General features: G+C 41.6%; 1 protein-coding gene across 5 annotated transcripts in view; it reads right to left on the reverse strand.

Moving 5' to 3' along the window:
- The window catches only part of ROS1 (ROS proto-oncogene 1, receptor tyrosine kinase), a 121465-nt gene that overhangs the window by 87515 nt on the left and 21540 nt on the right, over positions 1-12410 (reverse strand). For all 5 annotated transcript variants that reach the window (XR_004808492.2, XM_025422834.3, XM_025422835.3 and 2 more), the window contains exons 7-13: positions 9585-9733; positions 8767-8905; positions 5008-5209; positions 4259-4335; positions 2220-2342; positions 1870-2054; positions 626-723 (exon numbers count right to left, since the gene is read on the reverse strand). Coding sequence is in view for 4 of the 5 variants with exons in the window: in XM_025422834.3 (XP_025278619.1) it covers positions 626-723; positions 1870-2054; positions 2220-2342; positions 4259-4335; positions 5008-5209; positions 8767-8905; positions 9585-9733 (973 nt within the window). In the remaining variant the exon portion in view is untranslated. The remainder of the gene's footprint in view (positions 1-625; positions 724-1869; positions 2055-2219; positions 2343-4258; positions 4336-5007; positions 5210-8766; positions 8906-9584; positions 9734-12410) is intronic.

The raw sequence follows: 12410 nt of genomic DNA on the forward strand, positions 1-12410 counted from the left end.
GCAATCTAAGCAAGACAGCTGAGCTAGAATGTGTCCATTTTATCCGTTTATGTGTGTGTTGGGCAGGGGGATAGTTATTTAAAATAGGAAATTTTTACTTGTCATTAACCATCAATACCTGTATCAGAAGATAGGTGGTAAGCAGCGTTCTAGCTAAGCCAGCCTCTGATAGGTGTGAGAATGGGACCAAGGAAATGAACTGGGGCCAAATTGCTCAACAAAATTAAGTAAACAATAAAAGAAGGAAGCACAGCCAAGAAGGGCTTTCCACGGGGGCAGGGGGCACTGAGGGAACAATGAGGCCCGGAGTCATGCCATAAAAGAATGACAAATCTAGGACTGGAACCCAGGTCCCTGAGACCTGGGAAGACCTGTCTTTCCCACCTACCTGTATTTTGCTATGAAGGAGAAGAAAATCGACTCAACTTGAGAAGTTGTGGATCAAGTTGGCAAGAAATCTCCTCATGGCTCTATAGAATGCAAACTTCGCCCAGATTTAATTACTTTTGAAATAAGATACATCAATTGGATTCTCTGGTTCTATGATGTCTCATCATCAAGCAGGTTTCCCATAAATTCTTGCCGAGGAAGAGAACTCACAGTTATGAATAAGGCTAACACTTACCCATTGTATGGATCTACCACAATTTTCTGAGGCGCGGTAATTGAGGGAGGTGTAATCTCCTCAGTGTTCGAGCAGTTTCCTAAATCACAGACGTACACCTAGAGAATCAAGCACGCATCCATAGATCAGTGTCTGCCTGTATTCAGTTTGGCCAACAAGTATTTCTTTTTTTATTTTTTAATGTGTCACCCACCCCCCCCACCCCCTCTCTCACAAAAAGTATTTCCTGAGTGTCTGTTCTGTCCTGAGAATTGTACTAACTGTACTAATTATACCGCTTTTCAAGGTATAATTTAAAAAAAAAAAAACTTAAAATTAAATTTTTTATCCTAATGAGTGTGCATCCTGTTTACATCAATGACATACAAATATCTTTTTTTTAACCTGGCTTGTGGAAGCACTCAACTTTTTTTTAATTTTAAGATCTTTTGTTTTTTTTGCTTTGAGTAATCCTTACTCCCAGCATGGGGCTCAAACTTAGAGATCAAGAGTCACACGCTCTACCAACTGAGCTGGTCAGGTACTCTTCGACTATTTTTAATATTGAAGCTGTATCCAAGTTTATGGGCATCTAGCCATGGTGACTGTAATAAGCCTGTCCCTTTGAAAGAAGGAAAGTCAAAACACATCAAGACTGTATTCTCAAAGATTTCAATAATACTGTATTTTCAGAGACTACTAAAATTACCTTTGGTTATTATATAATTTTAAATGCTTGCAGCTGATTTTAATCATGATTGACAGTCTTATCTAGTGATAGCATGGGCACCACCACTCTCTTAGGAGAAATGAATTATTAATATCACAAACTCATGACTGTAAAATCACAAAGATGATTTCATGGTAGGTCAAGACTAGTCTTAGGTAAGAGTAAGACTCTCCTATAGTCCAGATCTATGATTCAGGGTCTAAATCTAACTTAGTGTCTAAAACTGAGTAAAGACTCACTGAGGGACACTTGGATGGCTCAGTGGTTGAGCTTCTGCCTTTGGCTCAGGTCATGATCTCAGGGTCCTTGAATCAAGTCCCACATCAGGCTCCCTGCAGAGAGCCTTCTTGTCTCCCTCTGTCTATGTCTCTGCCTCTCTCTGTGTCTTTCTTGAATAAATAAATAAAATCTTTTTTTAAAAAAAAGGACTCACTAAGTACTCATTGAATGAAAGAATTGTGTTTCCTTGTAGATACACCAAGATACGCATGCGACTATCAATATCTAATTATTCACTTTAAATTCTCAGACTAACCAGTGCATCCATGATGAAATACATTCTCTGATAAAGCCAGTCTACAGAGATGGAAGAAATTAATCCTGAACCTCTGTAAAAAACTCTCAAATCAGACCCATCAGACATGTTGGCAGCTTCTTTCAGCCATATGAGCATTCCTTCTGAGAAATAAATGACTTGCTGGTGGACATTAACTGATATTCCTAGAAGAACCATGCAAATACATGTGTGTTATGATATGACAACCAAAAAAAATGACAGAAAATTTATTTCTTTTATTTTTAATAAGGAGATTACAATAGAAGTCAATCTGGGTCTTTTTTTTTTTTTTTTCACACAAAGGAAACACTTCTTTCCATCATACTGACCTGTAATGTCATGGTGGATAGCACCTGACTGAAGGCAATGTGCTTCATCTACTAGATGTTTTAAAGATCTCTTTCTGAGAGAAGCTTTTCTGGATAAAAAGAGCCACTGTTCCTCTTCTTGAACTAAAACAATAACATGAGTTATAGGCAGACCAACCACATGCACACTGACATGCAAAAAACTTGTTACCATCCTTCAAAGCAAAGCAAGTAACGCTTGGAAGAGGCTGGTCAGGTTTTTCACTGAAGGCACCGGGGCATTTTAACTGTGGCAAAAATCACATTATTCCACGATTAGGGATGGGAAGTAGAGTGTGGAGCAAGTAGGGTTTATATGTATGTGCCCCTAAATGCCCCTAAGATAACACCACATAGGGGATGACCATTCTCAACAGACTTGTGCCAGGAGGAGCTCAGCTCATTACCCGCAGCCATGAGAATGTGACTGCTCGGTGGAGGTGGTCCAGCCCAGGCCAGACTGGGCTGTTGCGTAACACCAGACAGACATTGCCTGTCTCTGTGTTGTCTTCAATGATCTTTCCCTTTGAGGCCAGAGAAAAGTCCTGAGAGCAATGAAATCTGAGGACTGTAGAAGTCTGCTTGACGTCCCACTCAGTTGGAGACTGAGGCGGGTGCGTCGGTGAACACTTTTAGGGCAATTAATAAAAGTTATGCAATAATTGCAGTAACAGCAACCTTAAGCCTGCTCTATATTTAACTCGTCCTTTCGGATGCTTCTTGCATAACAAAAATGCCTCTCCTTTCCTAGAGTCCAGTAACTGCCAAAAAAAACCAAAGGCCAGTGATAGACGACACTCAATACCTCCTGGCATAGATGCGTGCGTATCAGGGGAAGGGGCAGTCCATTCGGCAGATGGGATTCTGGTGAAAATAGGAGACAGGCTCCTAGAATTTCGAATCTTCCTGTGTCGGTCCAGACGACTACTCGTGTCCCCAGAATATTTCCAGCGCTTCTTAGAAAGCATTTTCATGCATTATTTTTCCCACACCGGCATCATACGGTACATATTCAATCTCTCAAGGCAATTGTTAAAATGCCCAAGTGGAAAAAAAAATGGTACACTTCCAAAATAATAGCAAAAGCTAATTTGGTAGACTGGTAGACTGAATATTCAAAACAGTAAAATGTAAATTAGTGGGTCCTGATGGATTTAAAAACCTTAAGGAGAATGGAAGAAAAAGATATCTGATCTGTATTAAAGGATGAGACAAAATATATAAAGGTGAGGGCAAAAAGATGACAGGTATCCCTAAGTGTATAAATGTTGAGTCTCAACCACTAGTGATTTCACCTGAAACTAAGGGTTTGTATGAGGCCAATTTTTTTTTTACCCCTAAATCTTTCTTTCTAATTTTGAAATTCCTAAATTTTAATTTAAAATCTTTGGGTCAGGATCCCTGGGTTGCTCAGTGGTTTAGCACCTGCCTTAGGCCCAGGGTGTGATCCTGGAGACCCAGGATCGAGTCCCACATCAGGCTCCCTGCATGGAGCCTGCTTCTCCCCCTGCCTGTGTCTCTGCCCCTCTCTCTCTCTCTCTCTGTATCTCTTGTGAATAAATAAATAAAATATTTTTTAAAAATAAAAAATAAAATAAAATCTTTGGGTCCAGTAACTTCTCTTTGTCAAACACTGGGTGGGATTCATTTAAAACCGGAGCTTAGGGATCCCTGGGTGGCACAGCGGTTTGGCGCCTGCCTTTGGCCCAGGGCGCGATCCTGGAGACCTGGGATCGAATCCCACATTGGGCTCCCGGTGCATGGAGCCTGCTTCTCCCTCTGCCTGTGTCTCTGCCTCTCTCTCTCTCTCTCTCTCTGTGACTATCATAAATAAATAAATTTAAAAAAATTAAAAAAAAAAAAACGGAGCTTACCAGACACCAAAAGACAGTGTTTATTTGGGCAGAAGACGTGGGGTTCCTGGGATCAACCAGATGGATGAGCTAGGACTCGGAGATGTGAACCCACCCTAGCCACCCTCTCGGTTCCCGGGGAACGAAAGGGGCATTCCCAGGCTGTACCTGCTGAGGATAAAGTGGTAATACTAGATTCTGCTTCCGGCCCCTCACCAACTTCATTTACTGCTGCAATGGAAAACCTATTCCAAAAACAATTTAGAGAGATGTGTTTCACATGGCATGGTGTGAACATGAGATAAAAAGAGAAGGAGCAATAATATTTCTATTTAAAGGACAATGTGGCAATGCGCGTATCTAGTTACTCTGTGCTGCTGCTCAGCCCTGAAATGACCATCAATCACATCCTTGTTTGCATTCCGCATAGAACAGTTCAGGGTCACAGAGGTCAAAGACTAAACTCTGCTATCTGCATGACCCCCACGACTACCCTGATTTAAAGAGGCCTTAGCAAATGCTGGGAAAGCTAACAATAATAAAATAATCCCCCTAATGGTTAATAAAACACACACACACACACACACACACACAATTTCCCCTCCCTACTTTTTTCGTGTTGAGTTAAATGAAGAAATGGTATTTATGGTGTTTATGATGTCTTACAGGTGCCTATTTAAAAGGACCCTCTGAATATAATAGAAATACATAGAAATACTTGAGAATGTTTTTGCTTAGGACACTGTAATCTCAGAAACATTCAAACTTGAGGGAAATACAATAACTTCAACCCAACAGCACAAAGTCAATGGGAGTTTTCCAAATACATTTAAACTACTTTGGGGCCATATTTCTTTAATAATGACCATGCCTGTAGCCATGCTGGCTACATTTTCCTTGCACCACTTAATCCTTACCTGTAGGTGGTATTTGGTAGAGTGGAGTAAAACTGGAAACTGGTGCTCTGTGTTCCTGAATCTAACTGTTGATTTTTGCTGACCAGCCTTATGTTATAACCCAAAATAGGTCCTCCTGGGAATTGGGGTGGCGTCCAACTGACTTCCACGGTGTCGGGACTTGAGCTCTCAATATTTCGAATGGAAGGAGCAGTTTCAGGAACTAGAGAAAATAATGGTGACACGGTGAGCATGAAAATGTACAAGCCAAAATGTAAATAGCATGGGAGAAAATGTCTTGTTTTTTTGTAGTGTAAACTAAATATTTTTATTAATATTCAAAATACATGATAGAGAGAAGGGGGTAAGATATCTATGAGCTGCAACTCTTGATCCCTACATGAGACCAGTTGGCCACTTTCCCAAGGGACTCTTCCAAATGTAATTTTCTTTGCATCTAATTTATGAACTCCAGTGAAATGCGGAGGTATGCAAATAGGATCAATGTTCTAGAAAGAAAGTTATCAAAAATCTCCAGAGATCTGAGTGAGTTCAAACTGGGGTGAAATGGGCTTAGGAAGGAGAAGAGAATCTATAACAAAACAGGAATCAATGATTAACCTGAGTTGAAAGAAGTAAATGCTGGGCCTTTTCACTCACTCCAGTGCTTGCTATAGCCTGACTAGCTCCAGCTGAAGATACAGGTTCAGATAAGCCTGGATTAGAACGGAGTGCTTCCCGCTTGCTGGCATCAGCTCTGCTGCCCCGGACTGCGTGTTCCTTCCCACAGCTCCCAAGCTCCCTTGGGATCCAAGGTAACTGTGCTTTAGCAGCACCCTCTCCCTTGCGGAGGATTGAAGGAACATGCATTAATTCATTAAGCACAGATGAGAGAAGCTACCTAGGTATCAAAGAACAGAAAGAAAAACCAATGATCTAACAGCCTGTCTGCCATTCCTGTGTCCACCAACTTTTCATAGCTCCCACCCCCTGAAGCCACACTTTTTTCATTTCCTCTTCCTGTAGAAAGACACACTCTGATTCACTTTGTTCTCGTGTAGACTTCCCAACCTCTGAACACTTTTGGCAAATGCTCTGCATCACTCCTGACTCAGGGCAGTTGGTAGAAATAAGACCGTGCAGCCTGCACATTGGATGAGGTGGGTTTTTGTAAGATTTTTATTTTTTTATTTGACAGAGAGAGAAAATGGGAGACAAAGCATGAGTGGAGGGGGTAGGGCAGAGGGAAAGGGAGAAGCAGACTCCCCGCTGAGCAGGGAGCCCCACATGGGGCTGGATCCCAAGGAGCCTGACCATCCTGAACCAAAGGCAAACGCCCAACTGACTGAGCCACCCAGGAGCCCCTGCATGAGTTTATGAAAGGCCTGTTTATTGATCTCTCAGCCTTTCTCCAATATGATTCCTCCTTAAACCTCAGACCAATCTTTAAAAAACACAAACATCATTGTGTCGACTCCTCTGCTCCATGCACCCAGTCACATTGGTGAACAGAGCGGTATCAGTCATCTCTCACAAATTAGAATCAGAATGTCAAAAAAAACCCAATTTATTAGGGTCAATGCTCAGACATGATCTGCTCCACTTGAAGCCAGTTGGATGCCACCTACATGGTGAGCTGTGATTCTTATCCAAATCTCTCCCACAAAAATCCTCCCTGAAAGACCAGTCAGGGTGGGCAAGATATTCCTTGGCTAATGTCCATTCCACTTGGTTAAGAAATTATCTGCAAGGACACCTGGGTGGCTCAGCAGTTGAACATCTGCCTCCGGCTCAGGGTGTGATCCTGGGTCCAGAGATCAAGTTCCGTATCGGGCTCCCTGCAAGGAGCCTGCTTCTCCCTCTGCCTCTCTCTGTGTGTCTCTAATGAATAAATAAATAAAATCTTAAAAAAAAAAAAGAAAGAAATTATCTTCCTAAGGGACCCAATTAAAAGATAATAATACCATCTAAATCATACATTTCCCATCACGAAAGGACAATAGGGCCATGAGGCATGGAACACAAAACAGGTAGCTCTAAGTTTTAATGTGGCTCGAATAGTCAGAAAGAATTGGCAAATGAGGTGCTATCCATAGAAAGGATCCAGTGTAGGTCAGGAAACCTGGAGGGCATGAGGACTTGCAAATCCAGGAGAAAGGAAATTTCCAAAAATGGAAAGCAAAATTTGCCTCCTTGGTTATTTTGATTTGACTAGCCATGGGCCCTGGACCATGTTATCTCTCCAGCATCAGAAAATGTTCCAGCACTGTTGGAATACACAAGGCATTGCCTTGAACAAAGAAGGATCCATAGACTCCACTCCGATCTGGAACATTTCAAATATTGCCCGAGGCCAGTGTCTGACCTGAGCTTCTGAGGATGGTCAGGGAGTGGCCAGCAGAGGTGGCCACACACAGCCTTAAATCTGATAAGCAATAAGAGAGCACCGATCAGGGGAGGGGAAAATGCCACAAGCAGGTGCATCAGCCGTCCAGCTACGCTTCGGTCACAGCCTAGTTCAACGTGAGGCTCTTTGCACGGTGCTAGATCTCCAGAACTGAAGGGTGGGGACATCTAGCATCTGGCCTGGACTAAGTCCTCCCAGGTCTGTTCGGTGAACCCTGAGGGTAAGGACACCAGACAACCTTCCTTCAGAGTCTGCCCCAGGCATGCACACCCCCTAAAACACTCTAGGCCTGAGCCCCTTTCTTGGTGGAAGTCACATCTTCAAAAGAAGAAATCAGAAAATGCTCCAAGATATGTGCCATTAAAAAAAAAAAAAATCAGGGATGCCTGGGTGGCTCGGTGGTTGAGCGTCTGCCTTTGGCTCAGGGCGTGATCCTGGAGACCTGGGATCGAGTCCCACGTCGGGCTCCCTGCATGGAGCCGGCTTCTCCCTCTGCCTATGTCTCTGCCTCTGTGTGTGTGTGTGTGTGTGTGTGTGTGTGTGTGTGTGTGTGTGTGATGAATAAATAAGTAAAATATTTTTTAAAAAATCATATCTGATAAAATGGTAAAGTAGTATCATAACCTCCAGGCTGATGGCTCTACCTCCGTGCTTCCCACTCTTCCCATTCTCTCTCATGCTCTCAATTCATTCTATGCATAATTGCCAAAATTACCTTTTTCAGAAGCATGGGAAACAACTGCTTCCCTGCTTTGAATCTGTCCTTGACTGCCAACTGCTTCCTGGGGCTTATTCCGCAACATGGTCACTGCTGTAACCTGACTGTCCTTCACCCCCACATACCACTCGCAAGCCCCTGATGGACAGACCCTGTTCAAAATGTTCCTCTTACCAGAGTGCACAGCATTTTCCCACTTAGAAGACAACTTTCCGTATTTATTATGCTTAGAGTAGTGTCTCCTCTGCCGAAAGGTGAGCTGTACAAGAACAGGGAGTTTGGTATTGATCACAGAGCCAGGGTGAGCACCCAGAGCGCCACAGGGCCTCTGGTTGGGTACTCAATTCCCGAATGGATCGATGAACGAAGGAATGATTTATTTTATTATTTAAAATAAAACCAAACTGAGGGACACCTGGTGGCTCAGTGGATTAGCGCTGCCTTCAGCCCAGGGTGTGATCCTGGAGACCTGGGATCAAGTCCCACATCAGGCTCTCTGCATGGGGCCTGCTTCTCCCTCTGCCTGTGTCTCTGCCTCTATCTCTCTCTGTGTGTCTCTAATGAATAAATAAATAAAATCTTAAAAACAAAACAAAACTGAACTAAGGCTTTGGAATAATCTTGCTATCTCATGAGCAACAAGGACACACTGTACCTCCGGAAGGATGAGTCCTGTAACTGGGACTTGGCAGAGAATAGAGCTGTAGCTGGGCTGTGAAGATCCAGGCCACTCGGAAAATATACTCCGTGAAGGGATGCAGGGGCTCCACCACGTAGGAGAGCTTGGACACGGCCTACGTCAGTGAGAGATCAATAATCAGCGTTCACAGAACCACTGCCACAGCACTATGGCTCAAGAGCACAGTTGAGTTTGTCAAAGGTGCAGGACTTTTTGGATATAAGGTGACCCCAGGGCCTGCCAGCCCAGAAGAAACAGCGGCCGGGGGCTCGGAGCTGAGCCCTCCACATGGCAGTCTGCATAATTCACACCGAAAATCTCTCCTTCTTCAAAGTTGCAAAATTATGGACTCAATTATTTGGCATTGACCTCAAAGCTTTACTGTAATTTTTCTATGTGTTAATATATTTAGTGTCTTGGGGCTATTTTTCTCTGAACTTGCTCGTGCTTTCCCAAAGGGGACAGTCCTACGTGACTTTCTTGCCCTCTACGCTGGTTGGAATCATTGTAAGTGGGATGGGCAGATAATGACCAAGGATATGAGTAGTGGGTTATGTGATGCTTTGCTGAAGGAGGAAAATATATGTCTAACAAGATGTATTCCTCAAACATAAAGGGTTTAACCTCAAGGCGTCACAGAGTAGCAGAGATTAAAATTCGTCTAAATCCAACCAGTCATCTTATCCTCGAATCTTCTTTAGAATGTCTTTATGCCTATAATAATATGTAGTATTTGGCACTTTCAATACTTTGAAAAAAAACCCATGTGTACACACACAGGCAGCTTTTCATACCTCAGTATAAGTCCAGCTTCCAGGAAGTTGTGTGTATTTCCACTGAATGATGTATTTTACTCCGGAGATGTTGGCAGATTTCCATCGTAACGTCACACTGTGGCTTCCAATGGAAGAAGCAAAGGGAGCAGTGGGAAAGTCTGCATTTTCTGGAGAGAGAACAAGATTTCATTTACCACGCACCTCCGGCCCTCAAATCAGGAGAGAGGGTATCTGTTTATCTCATGCTTTCAGGAGTCTCTCGTTACAAATACACAGTAACTCACCTGAATAATAAATGAACATATTCAATTGGTTTATTTTTAAAAATCAGCTAAACAGTCTGGCATCTTGTTTTCTCCATAGAATTCACTATTAGCTTTTTTTTTTTTCCCCAGGCAAGCAACATGGAGTATCGTACAGTTTTCTCTTAAGATACTGCTTCCTTAGTATACATGAGGGGGCTGGGTGCCAGGAGTATATACCCCAACACATTTTTTTAAATTTTATACTACAATGCTGTTGCTATTGCTAGATTGTCAATAAATTATTTTTATATGTACAAGTAATTATACTCCAAAGAATTCTATATTCATCTGTCTATATTGCAAAATATTTCATGACTTCTAAACATTAGTAACATAATAGCATTGATGTGGGAAATAAAGGCAGAAGAAAAATTATTAAATTTCCCTACTACTTACAGCCCATTAACAAGTCCCTGAAACAGGCAGAGTGACATTCCTCTAGGGACTCAACTGCCTGGATGCTGACACTTTGCTAAGGGCAAAAGGCAATCTTAGCCTGACCCTCAGGACCCTGTAGGTCTTCTTTAACATATAAAAATTCCTTTGGAAACTTCCTTTATCTCTACTCCCCAAGATATGGGTTGGCAATTCATCCCCGAAGCATATGACCCACTGATAAACATCTGGAGGGTCTCATGACTCAGGTTTTATTAGACAGTAATAAATGACTTTTCCCAACAATAGCTAGCCCCCTCAAGGTCCTGGAAACCTTGCTTCCAAAATTCCTGAGAGACTTGAGCTCTCCCTAGCCCCCTCCCCACTTGAAAGCACCACTGCTCACAATCCCAGTGCAGTTCTTTCTGCCAACAGGTCCTGTCCCTGTGCTTTAATAAAACCACCTTTTTGCACCAAAGATGTCTCAAAAATTCTTTCTTGGCTGTCAGCTTCAAACCCTAACGTCTTTCCTACGTCAACATTGCAACTGGCATCACGCATGTATTGGTGCTACTTCCAGGCCCTGTACAAGGGGCTAGAATTTCGAATGGTAGCTTCCACTGGAATGAAGTTATTTTATTTTACTTTTTTATCTTCCAAAATTGTGACTGATATAATGCTTCAGCTTGCTTTATAATTCCCCCAATTTTTTATTATGGTAAAATATACATAACATAAAATTTACCATCTTAACCATTTTTAAGTGTGTTCAGTGATACTTAAGTACATTTATCTTGTTGTGCAACCATAACCACCATTCATCTCCAGAACTCTTCTCATCTTGCAAAACTGAAACTCTACCCATTACACATTAACTCCCCATTCTGGCTCCCCCAACCCCTGGCAAACACCATTCTACTTTCTTTTTTCTTTTTCTTTTTTCTTTTTTTTTTTGACCATTCTACTTTCTGTCTCTGCAAATTTACTGTCTCTACTTTCTGTCTCTAATACATCACCTAAGTGGCATCAAACAGGATTTGTCTTTTGTGACTGGCTGATTTCACTTAACTTAATGTCCTCAAGGTTCATCCATGTTGTAGCACGTGTCAATTTTCTTCCTTTTTAAGGCTGAATAGCATTCCATTGTATGTATATATTAAGTTTTGCTTAGCCATTCATCTGTCAATGGACTACTTGGATGGCTTTCATGTGTTAACTATTGTGAATTGAACAAGAAGTGTCTAACATTGGTGTATAAATATCACTTCAAGACCTCACTTTATTGAGTATATATTCACATTGCTGGATTATATGGTAATTCTGCCTTTAATTTTTTTAAGGACCCATCATGCTGTTTACCACAGAGGCTATAATCATTTTACATTCCCACCAACAGTGCACAAGAGTTCCAACTGCTTCACATCCTCATCAACACTTTTATTTTGCTGGGTTTTTTAAGAGTAGCAATTCTAATGAGCGTGAGGTGGTATTTAGTTGTACTTCGCATTTGCATTTCCCTAATCAGTTAGTGATGTTGAATAGCATTTATTGACCATTCGTATATATTCTTTGGAGAAACATCTATTCACGTCCTTTGCCATTTTTGAATTGGATTGTTTGGTTTGTTGTTCAATTTTAGGAGTCCCTATATATTCTGGATGTCATTTATCTTAGCAGATATATGATCTGCAAATATTTTCACCCATTCTATTGTTGCCTTTTTCCCCTGTTGATAGTATCTGATGATGCACATATTTTTTTTTAATTTTCACAAAGTCCGATTTGTCTATTTTTTCTTTCATTGCCTGTGCCTTTGGTGTCATATTCAAGAAGTCATTGCCAAATCCAATGTTGTAAAGCTTTTGCTCTATTTTTTCTTCTAAGATTTTTATAGTTTTAGATCTTACATTTAGGTCATGAATCCATTTTTTCATATGAAATTATGTAAGGGTCCAACTTCATTCTTTTGCATGTAGACATCCAATTTTTCCAGCATCATTTCTTGAAAAGATTCTCTTTTCCCCATTAAAGAGTCTTGGCACCCTTGTCAAAAATCATTTGACCATCTAAATAGGATTTATTTCTGGACTCTTTTTTTTTTCTAGTTCATTTTTCTGTATGTCTGTCTTTTTGCTGGTATCACACTGTTTTGATTACAGTAGCT

The sequence above is a fragment of the Canis lupus genome, chromosome 1, assembly GCF_003254725.2.
Source record: "Canis lupus dingo isolate Sandy chromosome 1, ASM325472v2, whole genome shotgun sequence".
Classification (NCBI taxonomy): domain Eukaryota; kingdom Metazoa; phylum Chordata; class Mammalia; order Carnivora; family Canidae; genus Canis; species Canis lupus.